This window comes from Chrysochloris asiatica, unplaced genomic scaffold (assembly GCF_000296735.1).
Source record: "Chrysochloris asiatica unplaced genomic scaffold, ChrAsi1.0 scaffold00056, whole genome shotgun sequence".
NCBI lineage: Eukaryota > Metazoa > Chordata > Mammalia > Afrosoricida > Chrysochloridae > Chrysochloris > Chrysochloris asiatica.
This window is the reverse complement of record NW_006408574.1, coordinates 12,276,597-12,302,906: the sequence shown is the minus strand read 5'-3', so window position 1 is coordinate 12,302,906 and position 26,310 is coordinate 12,276,597. Positions and strand designations below refer to the sequence as shown.

The 26,310-nt window shown below is 43.9% G+C and overlaps 1 protein-coding gene across 1 annotated transcript in view; it reads right to left on the bottom strand.

Moving 5' to 3' along the window:
- KDM4C (lysine (K)-specific demethylase 4C) overlaps nucleotides 1–21,020 on the bottom strand; it is a 314,090-nt gene extending 293,070 nt beyond the window's left edge. The window contains exons 1-3 of the mRNA XM_006863764.1: nucleotides 20,877–21,020; nucleotides 19,289–19,464; nucleotides 12,644–12,758 (exon numbers count right to left, since the gene is read on the bottom strand). Coding sequence (XP_006863826.1) covers nucleotides 12,644–12,758; nucleotides 19,289–19,464; nucleotides 20,877–21,020 — 435 coding nt within the window. The remainder of the gene's footprint in view (nucleotides 1–12,643; nucleotides 12,759–19,288; nucleotides 19,465–20,876) is intronic.
- Nucleotides 21,021–26,310: the final 5,290 nt, after the last annotated feature.

The window sequence follows — 26,310 nt, the reverse complement described above, 5'->3', positions numbered from 1 at the left end:
TTTCTATTTTCAACCTTCTGAGGAAATGCTATATTGCTTTCCAGAGATGTTGGACCATTTTGCAGTCCCACCAGCAATGCAAGAGTGTCCCAGTCTCGCCACATCCCCACCAGCATTTATTGTCCTCTACATTTTTCATCTTTGCTGTTATTGTTGGTGTGAGATGCTATCTCATTGTTGTTTTGATGTGTGTCCTCTTGAAGAAAGCTCTTCCATACCACGGTCACCAGGCACTAGACTAACACTCATACTCACCCCAATTAGTCATTTAGAGTCTCAGCCAGCAATTAGGCTTATTTCCTGCTTTTGAAGAAATCATGCAATACTGTTGTTGTTAGGTGTCATCGAGTTGGTACCGACTCATAGTGACCCTATGCACAACAGAATGAAACACTGTCCAGTCCTGAGCCAACCCGACAATCGTTGATAAGTTTGAGCCCATTGCTACTGCCACTGTGCCAATCCATCTCACTGGGGGTCTTCCTCTTTTTCTCTGACCTCCTGACTTTACCTAACATAATATCCTTCTCCAATGACTGGTCCCTCCTGACAATATGGCTGAAGTCTGAGAGATGAAGTCTGGCTATCCAGGCCTCCAAGGAGACCTCTGACTGCACTTCTTCCAACACAGATCTGTTGGTTCTTTTGGCAGCACATGGTACCTTCAATATTCTTATCCAAACCATAACTCAAATGCATCAATTCTTCTAGTCTTACTTATTCACGGTCTAACTTCCATAAGCACACGACGTTATTGAAAATACCACAGCTTGGGTCAGGAGCACCTTAATCCTCAAACTGACATCTCTGTTACTGAACACTTTAAAGAGGTCTTGTGCATCAGATCTGCGCAATACAATGCACTGTTTATTTCTTGAATACTGTTTCCATGAGAGGTGATGATTGATACAAGCAAAACGAAGTCTTTGACAGCTTCAGTCTTTTCTCCATTTATCTTGATGTTGTTTATTGGTCTAGTAGTGAGGATTTTTATTCTCTTTACATTGAGATGCAACCCATACCAAAGACTGTGGTCTTTGACCTTCATCACTAAGTATTTTCAGTCCTCTTCACATTTAGCATACAAGATTGTATCATCTTGTTAATTACATGTTGTTAATGAGTCTTCCTCCAATCCTGAAGCCATGTTTTTCTTCATCTAATCCAGTTTCTCAGGTTATTTGTTCGATTTACAGACTCGATTGAGTATGATGAAAGAATACAACCCTGGCACACACCGTTCCTAGTTTGAAGCCTTTCAATGTTCCCTTGTTCTATTCAAACAACTGCCTCTTGGTCTATGTACAGGTTCCTCACGAAAACAATTAAGTGTTCTGGAACACTAATACTTCACAATGTTGTCCATAGCTTGTCATGATCCACACAATCGAAAGCCTTTGCATAGTCAATAAAACACAGGTTAACATCTTTCTGGTGTTCTCTGCTCTCAGCCAAGATCCATCTGACAGAAGCCAAGATATTCCTCGTTCCACAGCCTCTTCTGAATCCGGCTTGAACCTCTGGACGTTCTCTGTCGGTGTATGGTATAGCCGTTTTGGAATTACCTTTCGTAAGCCTTTACTTGCATGTGGTATTAATAATATTGTTTGATGATTTCTGCATGCCGCTGGATCATCTCTCTTTGGAATGAGCACAAATATGGATCTCTTCCAGTCAGTTAGCCAGCTAGCTGTCTTCCAAATTTCTTGGCAGAGATGAGTGAGTGCCTCCAGTGCCCCATCAGTTTGTTGAAAGATTTAAATGTATATTCCATCAATGCTTGTCATGCTGTATTAGACCATGTGTTCTGCAACTGAGAAACTGATCAGGGACCTCTTGGTTTCCATGTCTCTACCATCATCCTCTCAGGAACCAGGTGGGCAGTTTGAAAGGACCCCTCAGTCTTCACGACCACAACCAGAGGGAGGAGCTGCTGGAGGGCCAGGTTTTGGACTGCCATGAAGGAAAGGAAGTGCCCCCCCAAACCGAAAACCCACATGAAGAAATGCACCCTCAAATCTTTACAGGGAGACTGTACAGCATTGAACTCAGAGCCCTTCTGCTCTGTACGGGGTCCAGGCCCCCAAGCACCCTCCTCATGGCACTGGGAGGAGTCTAGATACCTAAGCCCCAGAAGACAGAGGGATGACAGTCCATCCTCAAAGTGCATCCTATCAGTCAGTCTCCCACGGCAGTGTAAGGGGCAAGTAAGTAAGAACTGCTTACCACTGCGTTGTGATGGAACAGAGTCCTCACAAACCAAGAGAACAGAGGGACCCACAGCGTCTATTGAGTTGGTCATTACAGGAGATGGTGGGCAGATAAAATGGAATTCCAGCAGGAACCCTACACCATGACCACGTGGTGGGGGCGGGGGGTGCCCAGGTATGACAGAACCTCCCCCAGGGTTTTCGTGGCTATAATCCTTACAGGAGCAGATCACCAGGCCTTTCTCCAGCAGAGAGCCTGGGGTGGGTTCAAACTGCTGGTCTTCCCGTTAGCAGCCAAGGCCTCAACAGGTGGAGCGCAGAAAGAGAAAGGTTTTTCCACTGGAACTGCACTTAGACGCCTATCACCTTTGTTGTTATGTGCCATGGAGTCGGTCCCGACTCACAGCGACCCTGTACAGGGTTTCCGAGGCTGTATATCTTTACGGGAGCAGAAAGCCTCATCTTTCTCCCGCACAACAGCTGGTAGTTTCTGACCTTGCAGTTCACAGCCTGATTCATAACCACTACGCTACCAGAACATTGAGAAAATAAATCTGTTTGTAAAAGCTACCCACTTGTGATGTCTGTTACAGCAACACCATAAAACTTACAGGGTTATTTCTTGTACATTATTGTTGAGTTGTATCTGACTCACAGTGACCCTGTATAGGGTTTCTGAGGAGCAGCTGGTGGGTTTGAACTGCTGATCTTGTGGTTCACAGAATCACACCAGGAGTTACTCTGTTTCTATACAATAGTCTTTAAAGCATTTTTTTAAACACAAATTTAGGTTTTTCCTAATTGACACTAATGATCTCCTTCTCTGACCCTTACAACACTGTTTAAAATGATGGGAATTTTTACAACAATTACAGGTGACAGGTGCAGAGCATAATTAATTTAATGACCACCACCAACTTGTATACCTGAAAACGCTGGACTGGAAAAGATTGTGTTATGTATGAAGGAGGCTGGTGGCGTGGCAGTTAAAGTGTTAAAAGGTCAACCGTTCAAACCTACCAGCTGTTTCACAGAGGAAAGATGCGGCAGTCTGCTTGTATAAAGATCACGGACTGGAAATCCTATGGGGCAGTTCTACAATGTTCTATGGGGTCAAAATAGACTAGACAGTAATGGATTTTGGGTTTGTGTTACATATATGTTTACAACAACTTTAAAAAAAAAAAAACTCAATGAAAGAACTGAATAGCAAGAGAAGTCATCAGCCAGAAGATAGAATATATTAAATTAATATATTGTACAGTACAAAAAGGCAACGAGACTGTAAAGCTTAAAGGTAACCAATACTGAAACTAGAATCGTTAGGTCTAAGGTTTGTCTGTTTGGAGTCTCAGAAGCTAATAAGAAAAGTGCAAAACTGATGCACCATAAAAGACTGAAAATTATAGAAGAATCCTGATCAAGCGGGGGGAACTGAAGAACAGATTTTCAAATTCTCGCAGCAGCTAGATGAACCCTGAAACGAATTTCTAAGATGATCACTAAAACATAAACCATAAGTATGAGGTCTTCTAAAAACCAAACAGTGGTTTAGTCTAATACCAAAGATCTGCCTTGAGACTATACATTTTTCAGAACTACCTATATGAGATCACATCAACAAGAGCAACTGGTTGATTGCTAAAAAGCTTAGGTGCATTTGTGTTCACAACAGAGGAGTGTCAGGAAAAAGGACATATGCGTAGACACGGTTGAATTGGTCTACATTTTGCTGTGTCTATTTTCAATACCTAAAGCAATGTAAACGTTTTTTTAAAAAGGAAGATTGATAAATTCCTTTACATGAATCACACAGAGGACCTATGACCCAACAAGACCACCTGCCCAATCTCAAGTAACGTCAGAAGCAGTTACTGGCAACTGATTCATATGGCTACTCCATGCCTTGGAAGCTTCTAATGCAACGCACATGGTGAAAAGAAAAGAAAATTTCGTTAGTTCTTTTAAGTTTCCAAAATCCTATCCATTGCACATTGTAATGTGTAGTCTTTTTTCTGGGATAAAAAGAAGATTGTACCTTTCGTTAACTAAAATGAAAGCTCTGGTCCACATTTTAAAATAGACCAGAATTTCCTTAAGATCTTTACACAATAAGAATAAAATTAGATGCATGTGGAAATCCACTTCATTTCAAAGTTAATTACAATGTATTGCATAATAGCTCTTTTTGCGTCTTCCTTTCCATGGAAATATCTTACATCCTCTACACTCTTGACTTTTGAAACATATCAATGTTTCCTGTTTGCATTTTAATACACAAACTACCTACAACTTTACAGCATAGCATTTCTGTTCTTTCCAGAATTCTAGACAATAACGAATACAGACAGTAAGTTTTGACAGCCACAACACACGGTTACAACAAAAGTGCCATATCAAAAAGTAGATTCTGGTCATGTTTTTTTTTTGTTGTTGTTTTTTTAAAAAGGTAAATAAGAGGATGAAAGTAGAATCAGAAGAAATGAGGAAGGAAATTGACCAGTCAAATCAATGTCTGCAGAGAGCATGTGTCTCCCATCTTGGCTCTGCCCCACTGTGGGTTTGAGGATAATGGTGTCCCTGGCCCCAGGGGGAAATGACACAAGTTCTCCTGGGGAAACAAGACTCCTCCACTGAGACTAGCATGGTTCCTGAAAATTAAAAGCACACAACCCAAGACCACCGTGCACACAAGGCGGCCAACCACCTGCAGCGAGGGGCAGTAGAAAGAATTACTGAAGTAGTTTTGGTGTTTTTCTGGTCTCCTCAGGGACTGCAGATAACAGATTCCTCCAGGGAAGACTAGAGAACACAAAAAGGTTTTAGAACTGAAGAATGGGCTCATGAAGACAAGCACTGGAAAGACCTGTGTATTGGGGAAGGAGGAGGAGACCGTCTAGAAATGCACCTGAGTTATGAAACGGAAACCCTGATGGTTGCAGAAGCATTGCCTGCTGATGGTGAGGGGACATCTGATTACAGGTGGTGGCTGCCCAGCATGATCAATGTCATCAGCATCACTCAGCTTTTATAGCTGAAAAAGCTGAGCGGTCCTGATTACATTAAACACGATGACTTGGCAAATTTTGTTTATATACATTTTTTAACCACGATTTTAAAACAACAACCATGAAAACAATTTAACAGCAACTGAATAAAGTAATTAGCTGGGAGATAAAAACGTTGAAGAAATTAATGTGTATTACCCTACAGGAAGATAGTGAAAACGGAGTCTGACTGTTGCTATCGGATAAGCACTGGACTGCCAACTATTGGCAGGTCAAACTCATCAGCTTTGGTAACTCTATATAGGGTCAGTCAGTGTGAGTCAGAGCTGACTCGACAACACTTAACAAGGCTACAATAAGTAGGTCTTCGTGTATGTCCAATTTGAGTTATGAGAAGAAAAGTAAAGAAATCATAAACCATTACAAAGAAGACTGTTAAATTCAATTACAGGGGACTCCTGGTGTGGCCCTGTGGGTTAATGTGCTGGACTGCAAGGTCTGTTTGAACCGCAAGGTCAGCGGTTCAAGTTCACCAGCTGCTCCTCAGAAACCCTATACAGGGTTCACTATGGGTTGGATCCAACTCAGCAGCACTTCACAACAACAACATTGACTGAAGGATACTGTAAATAAAACAACATATACATGGCAGAGGGGAGGCAGAGACTACAACTGGAGCAAATAATTCAACAACCAAAACTGATACCATTTTCTTACTCAGAATGCCCAACAAGGAACTGCAAATAATGAAGGAAAAGTCAAATAATGTAACAGAAAACTAGACAGAAGACATTCTACAAGTGGACATTCAACATAAATGGACAATCTTGTTATTGTGAAAGTGCCGTCGAGTGCGGCATTGATGTTTTCGTTAAGTGCTGTGGTGTTGGTTCTGACTGTTAGAGACCCTGTATAGTGTTTCGGAGGAACACCTGGTGAGCTTGAACCACTGACCTTCTGGTTCAAACACACTTTGCAGCTCAGGGCATTAACCCACAGCACCACACCAGGACTCCCAAACCTACACTGTTGTTAGGTGCCGCTGAGTCAGTTCCGACCCATGGCAACCCTGTATTGGGTTTCCGAGGAGTGGCTGGTGAGCTTGAACTGTCCACCTTGCAAGTCAAACAACTTTGCAGTCTGACGCATTAGCCCACAGCGCCCCACCAGGACTCCAAATGGATGATAACAGTATGGAAATACGCTCAACCTCATTTACTAGAAATGCCAACACCATCCTTCATAACAAGGAACTGCTGGCACCATATGTTTTACAGCTGTGAGATTGGCGTCATTACTAAGATGAACATTCGTAAGTGCTGGAGAGGAAGCTGGATGTGCTGATGACAATGTACCAGCACTGAAGGGCGGGGGTGGGGCGGGGGGTGTGTGCACAACTCTGTCAACCAAATTAATCTACGTAGACCAGGTGTGCAAATCATGCCTCAACACAGCTGTTTCTAAGAAGATCTGAAGCCTCAGAAATCCTGTACAGGGTCACTATGAGTCAGAACTGACTCCATGGCATTTAACTACAACAAGGTGCTGAGAGGACACAACTCAGTGCAACTTCTAGTAGTGTAGTGGTTACGAGTCAGGCTGTTAATCTCAAGATCAGCAGTTCGAAACTACCAGCTGTTCCGTGGGAGAAAGATGAGGTTTTCTGCTCCCAGAAAGATTTTCAGCCTCGGAAACCCTATGCAGGGGCGCTATGAGTCAGAACTGACTCCACGGCACACAACCACCATCACCAGCACTCTATTTACAAAGGAACCCTGGTAGCCTAGTGGGTTATGTGTTGGGCTGCTAAGCACAAGGTCAGGAGTTCAAATCCACCAGCCACTCCATGGGAGAAAAATGAAGTTTTTTACTTCCATAAAAATGTATAGCCTCAGAAACCCTATGAGTCAGAACCAACTCAACAGGACATAACCCCTCCACCACTCTATTTATAAAAGTCTCCCTGAAAAACGAGAGGGAAAAAATCTGGAAGGCACCTCATGGGCACCACATTTGTTTAGCATTTAGAGACACCACTCAAGATGCTCCAACTAGCTCTGGAACACCTCACCCTGGAAAACGCCTGCCACCCCCCATACTTCCCACCTCCCCTCACACACCACTCAGTCAGTGCTTCATATATATTTATTATCATTTAGAATTTGCTTATGCCTCTATGTACGTATCAGATTGAAGTTTACCATCAAACAGTTAAAGAGTTTAGAAGGAAATGGCCAATCTTCCAATCCTATCCAGTTAAGTTTTCATTTCCATCATTTCCAACATGACACCAGAACATTTCAACATCAGCAGTTCCTTGTCCCATTCTGGAATGGCTGTATTCTTTGTAAAGTTCTTCTGGAGACAAAAAACTGACTTTCCCCCAGTGATCCCATCTTACCTTGTTGAACACAATCTTCTTGAAGGCAGTAAGCAAGCATGTGAATAAGCCAAGTCACTTTTCAGTCAACAATTCCTGCCCCACCCTGGCCACGAAACTCTGGCAATACCTCTCGGAAGGCAGCTTCCAGAATTAATGAAACATTCTAGATTTAAGATGGTCCCCACCCCGCAACCTGGGTCTGGATGGCTAAGACTGCCCTCGCTAAGGAGCAACCATGCATGTGAACAGGTAGACATGTGTTCTGATTCATGAGGGGCTAATTTCACAGAAGTAAAACTTCAAAGACCTGATTATACAGACCAATTTTCACCATAACATGTCTAAGTGGATGACGCTTGGCCTTGGGTATATCCATCACACCAACAGTTAGTTAACAGGATTCAAATTATTGATTTCAGGATAAGTAATATCCTGACTTGAAAAAAATTACAAAATGGAAAAGAACTCTCAACATCCCTTAAACCGCTACATGTCAGTGGGACTCCTAATGCCTTAGCTACATTTGTTGTCCACGAGCACCATCTGGTGGACAAAGGTCTTTCATTCACCCCATTGTGGGAGGAGAGAGAGAAAAAAAAGAATGTTTTATCTATAGGCCATGGTACAAAATGGTCCCCATGTCCCAGGCAACAGATTTCTTATAAACAGGTTCTTGATTTGACAAAATTCTAATGCAAAAATAATGTGCAACACACAAAAAATTCACTGTCAAAGAATTCAACACACTGTCTTGAAGAAAGGTTGCTTTTCATAAGGCAAACATATTTCAAAGCCTTGGGAAGCAGTTAACCCAGACCTTCACTTTAGGAAGAGGTGTCGGCTCTCAAGCAAAGACATCTCTAAATGGCAGATGGCCTCTGTAAGTAAGTAGGTCAAATGAAGTCCGCTGCAATCAAGCTTTGATTCCAACAGCCACACAGGAAAGGCAGCCAGGGTTGGTGGCAACGTTCCAGGTTAGCAACCACCTGCCTGCCCCCTGTGGGCTGCACCTACCCCACACTGATAACAGGTGGATTTCCAGAATCCAAACCCAAGACTGGAGCTGCTCCACTCCTCACTTCTTGCTCCCACATGTATTTATCAGCTTCCTTCGGGCTCAGGAAAATCACAGAGCCACGGAAAATCAAACACACATACACTGATTTCCAATCACCCTTTTACAAATCATCGGTCATCCTCAGATAACATTTACAATGTGCTAAAATGGGAAAGTAAAACACCTAAGACCAAACCATGTCCACTATGATACCATACCTGTTTCAAAGGGAACGAGAATTATGCAGTATCCAGGTAGAATGAACTGTGCCCAAAAGAAACTGCGTGTCAAATAGGCTTGGCTGTGATACACTGACTTGGAGTTCCACCACATCCATCAGAAGCATGCTGCTCTGTACACAAACACCGGACTGCTAACCACATGGTTAACAGTTTTGAGCCCACCAGTGATTCCGCAAGAGAAAGACGAGGCTTTCTGCTCCCTTAAAGATTAACAGCCTCAGAAACCCTATACAGCGTTGCTGTTGTGAGTCGGAACCCACTCGACGGCACTTAACAATCTTTACAAGTGCAGATCATCCGGTCTTTCTCCTGCAGAGCCACTGGGTGGGTTCGAACCACCAAACTTTCAACTCCTAAAGTGATTCTGAGCCTGTCATTGACCAAGTGAAACACTCCCAAACGCTTCCTCAGGATGTTCACAGTAACAGCCCAACATTCAGAACCCTTCCCAATGTGACCCAATGTCATGCTCTTAGCCATTCTACAACTGTGTGTTCTCAGCAATCGACACAAGGAAGTTAGGGGCTGAGCCTGAAACATCTTTGAGAAATAAACCCTGCTGTAATCACCAGGCCCACTGTCAACACAATGAGCTTCAGTATCTGTGCTCAGTTTCCAAATACGTTGTTTAGCTTTGACCCAAAACCCACTACTCCAGTGAAAACCTTGTAACGGGAGTGATTCTGTGAATCTCCGAATCAGACCATCCAGTCCCAGCGAGAGAGTAAGATTGTCTTGGCTGTTTCCCCAAAATGACTGAGTTCCCTGTGCATGTTCAATGTACTGGATAGCAACAATCTGTGCAAGGACTGGAAACCTAATTTGTGATGTAAAATTTCACCTAAAGCACAGTAAAATGCTCCCAAAAATAAATGAGTGTATCAGATTATCACTGCTATCATCTTTCTGTTATTATGAGTGAAATCGTCCTCAGAGAAAGTGGGGATAGTTCACGAGCCTACACGAAACCCCAAGAGGAGGCAGAGCCAAAGCTCTCTGAGGGTGGGGGAAAGTCAGAAATGCAGTGTGCGCAGCTTTGCTGTGTTACTGGAGTAAGCATGACATTCTGAAAAGCTGCAGAAGCTCCTTGCTTGAACCTCTGGCAGCTCCCTGTCAATGTACTGTTGGCACCGCTTTTAAATTATGAGCAAAATTTTACTTGCATGTGGTATTAATGATATGGCTGAATGATTTCCCTACCCTTCCTACTGGGTCACCTCTCTGTGGAATGGGCACAAGCATGAATAGCTTGCAGTCTACTCTGGTTGGCCACGTAGCCATCTTCCAAATTTCTCAGCATAGATGACTGAATGCCTCCAGTGCTGTATCAGTTTGTTGAAAGATTTCCATTTGTCTTGTCTACACTTTGGAGCCTTGTTTTTCACAATGCCTTCAGTGCAGCCTGGATGTCTTTCTTGATTATATGTTACCTCTTGAAATGGTTGGACACTGGTTTAGTTTGGTTTTTTTGGCTCAGTGACTCTGTGTGTTATACTTTCCATTTTCTTTTGATGCTTTCTGCATCAGTGTACCCATGAAATCCTTCAATATTTCAAGTCAAGGCTTGAATTTTTCCTCCAGTTCTTTCTGCGTGAGAAATGCTGAGTGCATTACTCTCTTGATTTTCTAACTTCAGGCCTTTGCATGTGTCATTATAGTACTTGACTCTGTATACTCGAGCTGCCCTTTGAAATTTTCTGTTCAGATCTTATATTTTCTCATTTCTTCCATTTGTTGTAGCATCTCTATGCTGGAGAGCAGGTTTCGCAGTCTCTTCTGACATCCATTTTGGGTTTGTCCTTCTTTCTTAACAACTTTTTGCTTTCTTCCTGTAAGGTGTTCTTAATGTCCTCCCACAATTCTCCTGGCCTTCGTTCAGTCACTTGTGTCTAATGCATCAAATCTGTCCTTCTGATGGTCTCTAAATTCAGCTGTGATGTGTTCAAAGTCATACTTTGGCTCTCCTGGACTTAATATTGGTGTTAACTGGCCTTCCTTGTAGGCAGATGAATACCATCCTATCACAGACAGCTTTGTACTTCAAAGAAGACCTTGAAATGTTCTTTTTAAATGGAATGCAATGCCAATCCTCCTGAAGTTGTGGTTCCTGGCATAGTAACTACATGACTGTCCAACACAAAATGACCAGTCCTAGTCCATGTCGGCTCACTGGTGCCGAGGAGTAGGATAGTGATCGTAATGCATTCCATTCCATTTTTGGCAACTTCCCAATTTTCCTAGATTCATACTTCATACATTCCTTGTTCAGATTGTTAATGGATGTTTGCAGCTCTTTCTCATTTTGAGTTGTGCCCCATGAGCAGCTGAAGGTCCTGAGGGCTTACTCCATTGGCTTCATCACAGTCAACTCTACGTTAAGGAGGCAGCTCTTCCCCAGGCATGTTTTGAGTGCCTTTCAACCTGAGGGGCTCGTCCTCTGGCACTGTATCTGACAGTATTTTAGTTCTAGTCATTATGGTTTCATCTTCCAGCCCTGTATCTGACAATGTTCCGCTGCTATTCATAAGGTTTTCAGTGGCTAAACATTCAGAAGTTGACCACCTCTTCTTCTTCCTAGTCTGTCTTAGTCTGGAAACTCCACTGTCTACCAAGTGCGACCCTGCTGTATTTAAAATACCAGTAGCTTAGCTTCCAGCAGCAAAGCAACATGGAAACCACCATGATACAACAAGCTGACAGACAAGTGGTGGGACAACTAGATACTACAGTGTTACAGAAGTTGTACAATGAACTGGCCTTCCCTGAAATCAGAGACAAAACAGCTGAGACTCTCTTTGAAGAAGCCAATGTGATGAAGCCTACAGCCAGAAAGAACCAGATTCTGTGAACCGCGTGACTAAGCTTGGGAGCAAATCCTTCCCTGATCAATCCCCGAGATGAGAACATAGCCCCAGCTGACAACTTGTGAGCCTTGGGATGCAGAGGACCCAGTTAAACCATGTCTGGAAGCCTGACCCACAGAAATTGTGCTGTCATAAATGGGAATTGTTTAAAGCAATGTATGTGAGTATACGCATAGAAATGGAGTCCTGGTGTGGTGCTTCAGGATAATGCGTTCAACTGTGAGGTCAGTCTGAACCATAAGGTCAATGGTTCAAACCCACCAGACGCTCCTCAGAAACCCTACACAAGACTGCTATGAGTAAGAACCAACTTGATGGCACTTAACAACAACAACACGTATAAATATATAAGCTATAAATGAGAAATGGTTTCAGCATTGTATATATGTATATATATAGACACATATACACATACACATCTATAAGCTACAAATGAGAATTGTTTTAAGCAGTATGCGTGTATATATGTATAAACACATATACAAGCTATAAATCAGAATTGTTTTAAGGAGTGTGTGTGTGTGTGTGCATTGACATATAGATACATAAGTTATAAATGATAATTGTTTTAATTAAGCAGTGTGTGTCTATATTGCTAAGTGCAGTTGAGTCTGTTCTGACCTAAAGCGACCCTGTATAGGGTTTTCAAGGAGCAGCTGGTAAGCTTGAACTGCCAACCTTGTTATTCAAACTTACTTTGCAGTCCAGCGCATTAACCCGGAGCACAGCAAAAATCCTAGTGAGGATTCTGTGTTTCATCTTGTCATTTAGGAAGAATAGATCAACCAAAGCACAACATCTTACTACTTCCACACTGTCTAAAAGTATAACAAAACAGTAACATCAAGTGATCTTTTACAAAAACCATTACAAATCTACCTCATCATAAAGGCTCCCGTTAATATCGGCGCCATAGATGGGGGCCACAAATGTTAAGTTCTTCCAGTACTTGCGCTCCAAATCTTCATAATCCAAGTGTTTTGGAGTGCAATACCTAGAAAAGAAAGGTCAAAATAAACACAAAATCAGTAAGACAATGTAGACAGACATCTTCCATTGGATTTCAAACACTCTCCAAACAAAATTCTATCAAAATGCAAATATGTACTGCAAACATTCATGTTTGCAAATCTAGCAAGTAAATATACAAACATATTTACCATAGATACGTGAATACTCTTACAATTCTAAAATAACTTTATACGATACCTCTATAGCTTTAATTAAGGAGCTCTGGTACCGTAGTGGTTACGAATCGGGCTGTGAACAGCAAGGTCAGCAGTTCGAAACTACCAGCTGTTCCGTGGGAGAAAGATAAGGCATTCTGTTCCCGTAAAGATTTACAGCCTCAGAAACCCTGTACAGGGTCGCTATGAGTCAGAACCAACTCGACAGCACTTAACAACAACAACATAGCTTTAATTAGTGAAGAATAGACTTTTGTGAAAGTATCAACAACAAAAGAGGGAAATTAGTCAAAAATTCATTCTTTTAGCTTTCATAATAGAGATTTTCTAAAATCGTTAACCAACTGTAATATATTACAGAATGTTATAAATTGAAGGGCAAAGGACTATTTCATTAAAACTGTAAGAAAAGTAAAACTAAAATAAGGTACTCTTCAATATTATTAGATTAACAAATATTTAATACATTCATGGCAAGAAGAAAATGAGATCTCTTTTACACAACATCCAGAATTCTGAAAAAAGTTACAGTTTGACATTATCTATTCAAGTTAAATTCTACAATCTTTGAACATTTCAAACAAATACTAATCATAAACTCCATTCACAGGGTACCAGTTCACTTGGTTGATGCTTGGTCTAATGAAAGTTGGTTATAGATTATATTTATTCCTACTGAAGCATCAAACAATCACAACTGCTCCACAATCCTGCAGCAACCTGCTTACAACTGATTCACCCATTCCTTCTTACCCAGAACCTTTCAGTTGTTAAGAAAGGGGGTTCCAGGACCAGATCGCCTGGCTAGGAATCCAAGCTTTTTGACATTTACAAGCTACAAACTCTGCACAGGGAATTGGATCTCTCTGGGCCTCAGTCGATTTCAATAACAGGGAGGGGAACATCCAGCCTAAGGGCTATGTGAGGCCACAAAGTCCTTTGGTCTGGCCCTGCCAATGCAATCGCAGTTCCAGCTAGCACATTATGTTGTTGTTATTGTTAAGTGCCATGGAGTCGGTTCCAACTCATAGCGACCCTGCGCGTTTCCGAGGCTGTAAATCTTTACGGGAGCAGAACGCCTCATCTTTCTCCCGCGGAACCTTGCGGTTCACAGCCCAATTCATAACCACTACACTACCAGAGCTCCTGCTAGCACATTATAGCCGGTAATTATTCAGCTGATAATTCTGTATGGCCTGCAAATGGTGTTAGACAGATCCAAATGGCCCTTGGCAGTAAAAAAGGTTCCCCACCTCTGCTCGGTAATACAGAGATAATAAAACTCCACACTCAAACCCAAGGCCTAAATAAATAAAGCTTTATTTTAGAGCTACAGTGGAGGTCTCCAGATTCTCTTTGGATTAAGTCACGGTACATATATAAACCAAGTATGTATGTTGTCATCTCTACTGTTCATGCCAAGTGCATCATGGAATGTACCCTCTGCAAGGACATGGAGCAAGAGAACACAGATGAATGAAGACTTGTAGGAGGCCTCCTGCTACCCTGGGAACCAGTCCCATCTCAAGATCCTTACCACACCTATCACAAAGACCACGTGAGCCTAGTACAGCCTGAGTGGACAAGAAAGACATGGCTCAAGGCTTAGCAACCCCTGTCACTAACACTAGGAATCAATTTCCACATGACACTGACAGAGAAAATAGAGAAGTAGACATTTCAAATGTATTTTATTTGAATACGATAACAATGATCGTGCAACTAGACCAAATCGATTCATTAATTTGGAAAGAAAGGAAATTTGACCTGGAGATAATCTTTCAGAGACAATTTCACACAGTGGTCATATTTCCCAAATTTTAATAAAAGAACCCAAATTTTTTTTTTAATTGAAATAATGTCTATTTAGAATTAGCCAGCTGGACTGAGTTTAGATGATCCCAGCTTTGTTGGTAACATCCAAAGCACCCTAGGGAGTCAGGAGGCAGTGGAACACACGCCTTCTTCTCTCCATCAGGCCTCATCCTGGGGTTAACCTTGGCTACGTCAGTGTCACAGAGCTCCTTCACGGCCTATGTGATCTGGGGCTTGGTGGCCTTGACCTCCACACTGAACACAAGCATGCTGAGGTCTTCAGTCTTCTTCATGGCTGCCACAGGAGGCAGAGGGGGCTGATGATGGCAGAGTGGTCAAGTGCGTTTCTCCTGGGGGCGCTTTTCTAAGACTATCTGGGCTGCCTTTGGAGTCTCTGTCTTGGGCCACCAGAAGGTGGGTGATGTGTGGACCTTTTTGTGTGTGGCTGTGGACGCGTTTCAGTGCTGCGTTCTTGGCCTTCAACACCTTTGGCTTTGGCTTCAGCTTTGGGAGGGGGAGGGGCTTCTTTCTTCACGTTCAGCGCCATCTTCATAAACAGCAACCCAACTTTTTTTTTATTATCATTTTTAAACTGCAGAATACCAGGAAATACATGTTGTGTTAGTGAATAAATCTTGACAATCTACCTACTAATTTACACCACATCAAGTGAACTTTAACTTTCTCATAACAACAGTTACTCATTCAATCAACATATATTGAAAGTGTTGCTATTGGCATCATAGTGAGATTCCAACTCACAGCAACCCATGTGACCGAGCTGAAGAGTACTAGAGGGTTTCCTAGGCTGTGGTCTATACTGTGTAGCTAGAATATTCCCTAGATGACAGGCTGAGGAGACTTCATCTCATGTGCTTTGGATATATGATCAGGAGGGACCAGTCCCCTAGAGAAGGCCATCGCCCTCAGGTAGAGCATCAGAGACAAAGTGGAAGACTCTGAACGGGGTGGATGACACAGTGATGGCAACAATGGCTTCAAGTAACAAGAGTCATGCCAACAGTGTAGGAACTGACAGCATGTGGTTCTGTTGTACACAAGACAGCTGTGAGTCACAATCAAGACCATGGCATCTAGCAACAACATTCTTCATAGGTGCAAATCACCAAGTCTTCCTTCCGCAGAATCTCTGGGCAGGTTCAAGCTGACAACCTTTTGGTTGGTGGCCAAGAGTTTAACCACATGTGCCAACAAGGTTCCTAAGCGCTAGACCGCAAGGTCAGCTCGAACCACAAGGTCGGCGGTTCAAGCTCACCAGCCGCTCCTTGGAAACCCTATACAGGGTTGCTTTGAGTTGGAACCAATTCAGTGGCACTTAACAACAACAACAACCACATGCCAGGGAGCCCTGGTAGCGAAATGGGTTACGAGTTGAGCTGCTAACTGCAAGGTCAGCAGTTTGAATCTACCAGCCACTGCACAGGAGAAACATGAAGCTTTCTCGTCCTATAAAGGTTTACTGCCCTGGAAACCCTATTGAAGCTTCCGAAGCTCACAACCTGACGGCACAGAACCACCAGAAGCAGCACAGGCGTACCATGTTAGACAAAGCAGATGTCACCTGAACGGCTCTCTTCAGGAAGAGCCTACCAACAAGCAAGCCACCAGAGCTAAAACTGAACAAAGATATGAGAAAAGTAAGTGTCTAGTAAATGAATTACCTCCAACAAGAAACCTGATACTGTGTTCACAAAATGACCAAAGCATCTCAAGGCAAGAAAACAACAGACTTCAGGTTTCAGTTCTCCTCACTGTTCTGACTTGCCATGTATTGAAATCACTGTCATTGAGTGTTAAAATGAGGTATTTGGATATGGCTTAAATTTTTAAATAAGCATGTATGACCTTTGTGGTCAGTAAAGATAACTGTGGCCATCCTTCAAAACCTGTCTCAACAGCACCAACAAAATGGCCGGAATTCATCCCTGCAGCCATGACGACAGACCTTGTCCCGTACTCTGGATCTCACAGGACTTCGTACCTCTGCAGTGGGAGCGGCGGTGGGAACTAAGAGTGTCCTAACAACATGCCTTTTGGGAGCCGATCACCACGTCTTTCTCCTGTGTCAAGTAATAGCAAGGCCAGCAGTTCTAATCTACCAGCCCCTCCATGTGAGAATGAGGCTTTCTGCTCCCGTAAAGATTTACAGCCTCGAAAACCCTATACCAGGTCGCTAAGAGTCAGAACTGACTCGACAGCACACCACCTGATTAGTAGCAAGTAAAAACTATTGTTTACACAGTTCTGTAGCACACCAAGGTTACCAAGCCGAAGTTCTACTAAATGAACTATGGTCACATTTATTCATACTCTAAGAGGACCACTAGAAATGAGTTATCAAAAAAAGAAAGAAGAGAATACAGCAGCTAGTTCATACTTGCAAAAAGTTGGGGTAAAATTGCCTCAGCAATCTTGTTTCAATAAAATTGTGCTCATTAAAGTGTTCTTTAGAAATCGGAAAACAAACTAACCCTGTCTCTAGCAATTTCACATTCTCAATTAATGTGGCGTGAATCAATGAGTCATTACTATATGCACCAAAATTCAAAAAACTAAAACAAGCATTCACATTTAAATTAAATGTAACATTTTCATTTCTTCTGAAATAGCCAGAATGCTCCGCAAGTGGGAAATTTAAACATAAAACTAAAGTTCTTCATGTACCACTGTGTGCTTAATCTGACAAAAACAATTTGAAAAAAGAAAGAATGTATCAACCAAGTTCATCCAAAGGGATTAATTTTCCAGGAACTTTAGACCACTACGCACTTTGGCTGAATAAGGTTAGATGGTTTCTTGGGTTTTGTTTGTTGTGGGATTTGATTGTTGGTTTGTTGATCTTAACCACTACTGCCAGAAACATTAAAAATAATAATAATAATAACTTAATAATAACCCCAAGTATGATGAATTCTGAATGGACCCAAATCCTTTGATACTTCTCCCTTCAACAGGTGGGGTCTAATCCTCCTTTCCTGGAGTGTGGACTGTCCTTAGCAACTCACTGCTAACCAAGAGAATATAGCAGAAGTGACAGGGTGTGATTTCTGAGAAAGGTCAAGAGCACTGTGGCTTTGATGTTGGTCACTCCTTCTTGTATCACTTGTTCGAGGTGAAGTCAGCTGCCACCCCATAAGGGTCAGTCCATGCAGCAAGCAACTGAGGCCTCCAGCCAAGAGCCATGTGAGGTGATCGGTCTTGGAAGAGCATCTTCCAGCCTCGCTCTACCGTTCAAATGACAGAAGCTCTGGCTCACAGCTGGACTACAGCCTCCTGAGAGGCCCTGAGTCAGAATCACCCACTTAAGTAGTTCACGAATTTCTCATCCTCCAACTGTGAGATAATGTATAATGTATTGGTTTCAGCCACTACATTTCAGAGTAATTTGTTACACAGAGGGAGAAAATGGATAGCGAATACACTAATCCTCCAAGTCATTAAGGATTGTTTTTCTAATATATGTAGTTTAAGGCTTAAATATTGTCTCATAATGAAAAAGAAAAATGAATCAAAACGTCATGGTGATTAAAAGACAGGAATGAGACTATAAAACAAGGAACCGTTTCCCTTACAGTGAATGTTAACACAGGCAGCCACCTAAAGAACAGAAAACAGAGACAGTGAAACAAAGATGCCGTGGGAGAGTGTGAACGTCACCTGCTTTCATCACAATCTCCTCTGTCACATGGCTCCTGAGCACATGCAAATGCAGCAACCAACCATCCCTCCCTCCCACTCTGAGAATTCACTGCAAATGGCCACATGGAACTCAAGAGACAGTACTCATGGTGGTGGGCTTTATTTGGGAGTCAACAGGTCGATTCAGAGGTAGAACTGCTCAGAGCACAGTCTTGAGGCAGGCCTACCCCTGGCCCTCGGCCCTTTGGCCTGGCCTCTGCTCTGCTCAGCTATGTTTCAAAACTCCTTAAGCTACTGTAAATGTCCAAAAGGTTCCCCACTCCACTACAGGGCTCAGCCCAAAGACACTCAATTCTAGCTCCGTGGGTCAGCAAACCTAGCTCCCTTAATTAAGTGACTGGAGATACCCCACTCTGCAAGCGAGCCTCCTAGCCCAAGTCACTCAGGTTTACTTGCTCTGTGGCCTGGGAAGCTCACCACTGTCTGGTGCTCTGGCTCTTGGTTCTGCCCCTTCTCCATTGGCATAGCTTTCTGTCCTTGGATCAAAGCGGTTCACCATGCACACAGCTCAGGAGTTAAAGGATGCCCTCCACTCCGGGCTCCTCTTCTTCGATGCTATACCCAGCAGGATGGCAAAGCTGACCCCTCACAATCAGTCCTGTTAACTATCCCTCACAACTACATCATATAAACCATCAGCATCTTCCCCCACCTTCTCTCGACCAGACCCAGCAGGAAGAAGTCATTTTCTGGGAGCTTACAAAGCCTTTGGCTAGAAGAGACATGAACTAATTCAATGTTATCACACCATGTTCATGTTTAACTTGAATGGAAATAGAAAGAGCAAACAGGCTCCACCCACTTGTCACTGTTGGCCAGCTCTCTGAACTCCCTCACAGTCATGGGTTTCTTCTGGATGTTGTACTGCGTGAAGAGGCCCGACTGGCCTGTCACCATCTGCTGGATCGGAGCTGGGATCAGCAAGTCATCAATGTCATCATAAGACTTCCTGGGCTTCCACCCCTTAGGTGGGATCACCTGGGAAAAAATACAATGGCGTCTTGAAAACATTCCAGGTCGTAATTTCACTTTCGTCTCTAAACAAGTGAGGGATTTCTCAGCATCCCTGTGACAATGTGCAAAGGAGCCATGAAGAGTGTGTTTCATTCTCTTGGGCTTTTTGAAAGCAGGAAGCAATGACTGAATGGAGCCCAGACAACGTGGGAGTCAAACACTCAGCTGCTCGGCATGGGAAAGACGTGGTGGTCTGCTCCAGGAAAGATTCACAACCTTGGAAGCCCTTTGGGATGGTTCTACTCTGTCCTATAACATGTCACTTGTTTCAGTTATTAAGTGCCACTGAGTGGGTTCTAACCCATAGTGACCTCGTACAGGGTTTCCGAGGAGCAGCTGCTGAGCTTGAACCACCAACTTTGCCATTCAAACCGACCTTGCAGTCCAGCGCATTAACCCACAGCACCACACCAGGATTCCAGATGTTGTTAGGAGTTAGCTTTGATGGTTGTTGTTTTTTTAATGATGTTTTTAAAACCGCAAACAGCTATTCAGTACTCACTGCACCAAATACTGTACTTGGGGTTAATTCATTTTTAATGCTCATAATCATTTCAGGAAGGAACTCTGGTAGCGTAGTGGGTTATATACGAGTTGGACTGCTAACCCAAGGTCAGCAGTTCAAATCTAGCAGTCACTCCATGGGAGAAAGATAAGGCTCTCTGCTTCTGTGGATATTTACAGCCTTGGTAACCCTATACAGGGTTGCTATGAGTTGGAACCAACTCCATGGCACAAAACCACCACCACTACCAATAATTTCAGCAAGGTGGCTCGGTTAGCATGGCAAACTTGAAGATAAAGTTTAACCACAGAAAGGTATAATGTGCTCAACTTCAAAGAGCTCAAGGCTAGTTGAACGGAAAAGAAAGCTCAGTGTGGTGTGACGTGTGAATGCTCACTTGGTCATTGTTAGCCTGCCTGCCTCTCAACAGAGCACAAAACTAAGATTAATCAATCATTTCTCCACTCGAAGGAGGCAAATATCTACAAGGGGGCTTCAAAAAGTTCATGGGAAAATTCCATTATCTTTTCATTCCAGTTTTCGATGAACTTTTTTGAAACCCTCTCGTATGTGGTATGCATATCAATATGACAAAAAAAAAGAATAAATAGATATTTATATCTTCGTTTGGAAGCAATCATTTGCTGTAACAGGAAAACAAAGAGAATGATTTAAAGACCAAGGGGTCATCTTTCCGTTGGCTGCTGTGAGGTGCCAGCGAGTCGATTCCAACTCATAGTGACCTTATGCACAACAGAACGAAACACTGCCCAGTCCCGTGCCATCCTCACAAACGCTGCTAAGCTTGAGCCCACAGCTGCTGCCACTGTGCCAGTTCATCTCGTCTCAGTCATTAGCTGAAGAACCTTACCTTAGCAAGGCCAGCTCGGTGGGCTCCTTTCGACTCCATGTAAGCAAGGCATTTGTTGAAGTCCTGGAATTGCTCCAAGGTGGGTCTGAAGGTCATGATCTTACAGCCGGGATTCAGAGAGCTCCCCTCCTCGGTCTCCTCCATCATGCCTGTGACAGACTCTGTGGAGAAGATGACACACTCGTCAACACCTGTCCTGTCTGGGCAAGGTTAGTGGATGGGGACTCATCCCATGCAGGAGACCTGGATTCAATTCCTGGCCAGTGCAGCCACCACCCATGTGCATGCTTCTGTGAAGTTGAACCAGTCTCAGTGGGGCTTCCACACTCAGAGAGACTAGGAAGAAAGACCTGGTGATCTCCATCTGAAAATCAAGCCAAATGAAAATCACAATGATCTGCAACGAACCATGGGGATGGTACAGGACCAGACGGTATTTCATTATGTTGCATATGGGGGTCACCACAGCCAACAACAACAAAGGACAGGGGTCCTTTCTAAGGCAAAGACTTGATTTTCCACATAGTATGCAACCTGCCTGAGCAGGGCTCCTCTCCTGTAGTTTCTCACCTCTCCCTCAGCCACCGTCTTTGGGAGCCTCCCTCACCTCTCCCTGGACTCCTGGAAACAACTGCCAGTATGGGTTCCCTTGCCACGCTTCTGTTCATGGTGCTGAATCTCTAATGGGGCTGTACCATTTGCCGCCTCAAAATCCTCCCAAGTAAAAATGCATTTTGTGTTTTTCATTGTAACTAACCAAGTAGCGTAGTGGTTACAAATCGGGCTGCTAACCTCAAGGTTGGCAGTTCAAAACTACCAGTGGTTCCACGGGAGAAAGATGAGGCGTTCTGCTCCCGTACAGATTTACAGCCTCAGAAACCCTGTGCAGGGTCACTATGAGTCGACTCCATGGTACTTAACAACAACAATCAAGTTTACAAATAATGCTGCTCCTTTGTCACAGTTCTGCAGCAAGCTCGCTCGCTCTCTCTCTCTCACACACACACACACACACACACACACACACACAAACACACACACACCTATAAGGAAACCTGTCCTGCGCTGAGCAGAGGATGAACAATTTCCACTTCCACTTGTCACCCAAGTACACCTGCCTGTGACCAGCTACGAGCTGATCTGCTTGGTCCCAGGCTACGGTACTGGAGAGACAGAAATGCGCCAGGCTTGGCCTCACCTTCCAAGCTCACCACGTAGCTCTTCTAACCCCACTGTGATCATTCAGGTTGTGCGTCAACTTAGCGGGGCCAACATTGTCAATGGTTTCGTACTTAAGATGTCATCATGCCCTCATGAGCTATAATGCAATATAATCATCTCCAAGAGATCTGCCATGAAGTCAGTCACTGAAAGCTTGATTTTGATTGAGTCTAGGTCCTGCACCTGGCTCCACATCTAACCTCCACTTGGACTTGAGTCAGTGGTCTACATTCTGCCTGCTGATCCAGGGATTCCTTCTGCCTGCCATCTGGCCTGCCGATCTCAGTTCCTCAGCCCCCAGAGCTCCGTGAGCCAGGAGAAACCTGCAGCCTCCCTCCAATCTTAACTAAGGATCGAGAACCTACCTGCCTCAGCCTGCAGAATGTGTTCCTTGGTTATTTAAATGATTATATATTCCTGAGTGTTTTTGTGTACATCCTGCCCCCCTAAAAAAAAAAAAAAAAAAACAGAGGGAATACAAACAAATACTGTTGAATGATGATGCACAGAGGAGACTGTGTCATTGCAAAGAAACGAGTGTAAAACCTATGTTCTCCCATGTAGACTATCACTCAATTCACAACAAAAACTTTAAAAAAAAGAACGTGCCTGCCTCTACATGGGTGAGCCATCTACCTGACAGACACCTCTGTGTTTTGCTACTGTTGCTGCTGTTACGTGTCGTCAAGTTGGTTCCAATCCCTAGCGACCCTGTATAAGGTTTCCAAGGAGTGACGGATGGGTTTGAACCACCAATCCTATGGTTAGGAGTCCTGTAATTATCTTACAGTGCCACACCAGGATTCCTGTGTGTCTATGTGCAGAGACGTGTCACTGGTTTTGCTTCTCTGGAAAACCCGACTTAAGACCCTCACACTGGAGGAGGCGAAACAAGTCCAATACGCCAGAATCTATACCACACCAAATCCACACCCACTGCCACCACACTGACTCGGGTTCACAGCATCCCACAGGTCAAATCAGAGCTGGTCCTCAGAGTCTCTGGGGCTGTGAATCTTAAAGGAATGGATTGCTACACGTTTCTACAATGGAGACACGGGTGGGTTTGAACTGCCAACTTTGGGATTAGCAGCCTAACACTTAACCTGCTGCACCACCGGGGGCCCCTTTTCAGTGTGAAACACACAATAAATAAGAAGTTCTATGAAGAAGAAACCAAGGAGATGATGCACACCAGGGAGGGTGACAATTCTATATAGGGTGTTCATGGAGTCCTGGGGTGGCGCTGTGGGTTAAGTGCGCTAGACTGCAAAGTCGGTTTGAACCGCAAAGTCAGCAGTTCAAGCTCACCACCTGCTCCTTGGAAACCCTATACAGGGTCGCCATGGGTCAGAACCAACTCGACAGCACTTCACAACAATTCATGGAAAAGCACTTTAACCAAACCAAGCCCTTGCCAGCGAGTCGATTCTGACTCACAGTGACCGCACCGGCCAAAGCAGAAACATTCTTTAAGGTTTCTGAGGCCATCAGTCTTTATAGAATCAGGCAGCCACGTTTTTCTCCTGCAGAGGAGTTAGTGTGTGTGTGTGGGGGGGGGGGGGGCCAGGCCACCAACCTTTTGGTCAGTAGCCAGTCGTAACCACTGTGCCACCTGGGCTCAAAGGCATCTTTGAGGAGACTTGATTCAAGTCTGAGAGAAGTAGCAAAGCATGCTGTTGGCTGGAGGAAGGGCATTCTGTCCTGAGCCTCTGGACTGTTCCCAGAATAGCAAGGAGGTGGTGAGTGGAGCCGGAACTCGTAAAGCCCGGGGGGAAAGGAGGAGCCGGGAGGGTAAGAAACTTGGCTTTTCCTCTGAGCAGGACGGGGCGCAATCGCGGCTTCTTCCCCTTCCTGCTTACAGTTCAGCCATCGTCCACTCCCATCCACACTGACCAGAAGGTCTGCTCTCTGGCTACAGTGCTCAAGTTGGCTCATCCTATTTTCCAAGTGCCAGGAGGCACCTTCCTCTAACCAAGGCAGTAGAAAAGGGGAGCTTGTGTTGGTGGTGGGCAGTGAGAAAAGGTCAGACTCTAGACATGTTCTGAACAGGATTTCCTGGTAGAAGTGAGAAAGCAAGGAGTCAGGAACCCTGGTCTAAACACACCAAAAGAATGGCTGTGACAAGAAAGGAAGGCAGGGGCACTGGGACCCCATCAGTGACCACCAGAATTCAATGTCAGCTCTCGACCTCGTGCTCCACTGAAGACCCCAAAACGACTTCTACCTACCTATCAAGTACCTACACTAAAGACCAGGAGTCCTGGTGTGGTGCTGCAGGATAAGCACTTGACTGCTAACCACAATGTTGGCGAATCAAACTCACCATTTGCTCCTTGGAAATCCACTATGAGTCGGAACCAACTCGGTGGTGCTTAATAATAACAACAATATACTAAAGTTCAATCAAGCTTATGTTTTAGACTTTTTTTCACTCTATAAATACACAACCATCACAAAATTTAAAACGTTAATAACATTTCAAAATTACAGCCCCACCACTCAAAATTGTGCCAGCAGTTACGGTTGTTGTTGTTATGTGCCGTTGAGTCGGTTCCGACCCATAGCAACCCTGAACAGGGTTTCCGAGGCTGTAAATCTTTACGGGAGCAGAAAGCCTCATCTTTCTCCTACAGAACAGCTGCTAGTTTCTAACTGCTACCTTGAGGTTCAGAGCCCAATTCATAACCACTACATTACCAGAGCAGCAGTATGATAGGCCAAAAAAAAAAGTCTAGCTATTTTCAGTTCAGTTATGTGTGACATTGACCTTTTGTCTTTTTCACATTTATAACTACTCGTATTGACTTCTTTTGCCTTTGCAGGAAGATAGCTTCCAAATCATCTCTGTTCCTTATAGTTTTCCTAATCTATATTTATCATTCAAAGAGCTCTGGTAGCATAATAGGTTCAGGAGTTGGACTGATAAACACAAGATTAGCAGTTCAAATCTACCAGCTGCTCTGAGGGCAAAAGATAAGGCTTTCTGCTCCCATAAAGATTTATCACCTCAGAAACCCTATACCAGGTCGCTATGGGTAGAAACCGGCTCCACCGCACACCACTACCACCAGCGCCACCACATGGTCATTCTTAAGTTTAACCAGGCTGCCAGAAGTCAATTCCCCGCCCCACTTACTTCTGTTTTACCTTTCTGTCTCTGAGACGAGAAGAAATGTAGATTTTAACCACTCTCACAACACTGGTGCCTTAGTTCGGAGAAAGATTGTACTGTTTGGCAGGAGACACTGGGATTTTCAGCTGACGGTGATGCAATCTTTATTCTTTTTTTTTTTTTTTTCCCTAAAACTGCTTGTCTTTGGAGACCGAGTCCCCATGGTGAGTGACAACACCATCACTGGTGGTAACTTGCTGTTTCACCTCTGCAGTTGCTTTGCACGGCGTATGAGACTACCTTGTCCAAAGAACCACTCTTAGAGTAAGTACCCTAGAGATTTCTTTTCTTTTTCATTAAAAGAAAAGATCTTTGTAAAATTTTTTTTTTTTTTCATTAACTGAAGAAAGCCTAGTACTAACTCCTACTTATACCAGGGGGCTTAGAAAGTTCATAGAAAAATGCAATTAAAGGGCAATGGAATTTGTCCACCAACTTTTCTGGAAATGCTTACTCAAGTTCTAAAGCTAATAAACCTTTATTTGACCATTAAAACCTAAGGGGTGAGGGACGATACTTCCTGACCAATTGTAACTCAATACCCTAAACTGCCTCTCAGTGCACACCGGTGGGTCTACTGGAGTCTCCCACTTCTGGAGAAGGATACAATGATGTCTCTGAAGCCGTGGGCATTTGTTTCTTCAGCACCACCTGCAGCCGGCCTGATCTGCTCTCAAGAGAGCCCTTTCGAGCACTGGCAATGAAGCAGGGTCCCCTGAGAACCTGGAGACTATCAGTTCAGCAGACAATGCATTTCACATAATTACCAGTGGGGCTAGTGTAAACACAATACAACTGCAGCTCCCTGATTGCTCCAGGACTCCCCGGAGTCCCAGCCCATCCTTCCAGCCCATCCCTCACTCTGCCTCTCCAACCATGAGGCTGAGGGTCCAAGCCTCAGAGTGTCCACCAGTAACTACTCGGCTCCACCTCAGCTCCACAGGGTCCAGTCCCCCACTCCAGGCAGTTCACTTGTGTTGCCGAGCATGGACCGACAGGCATCAAGGCCAGGTTGACAGGAAAGGAGTAAGGAGAACC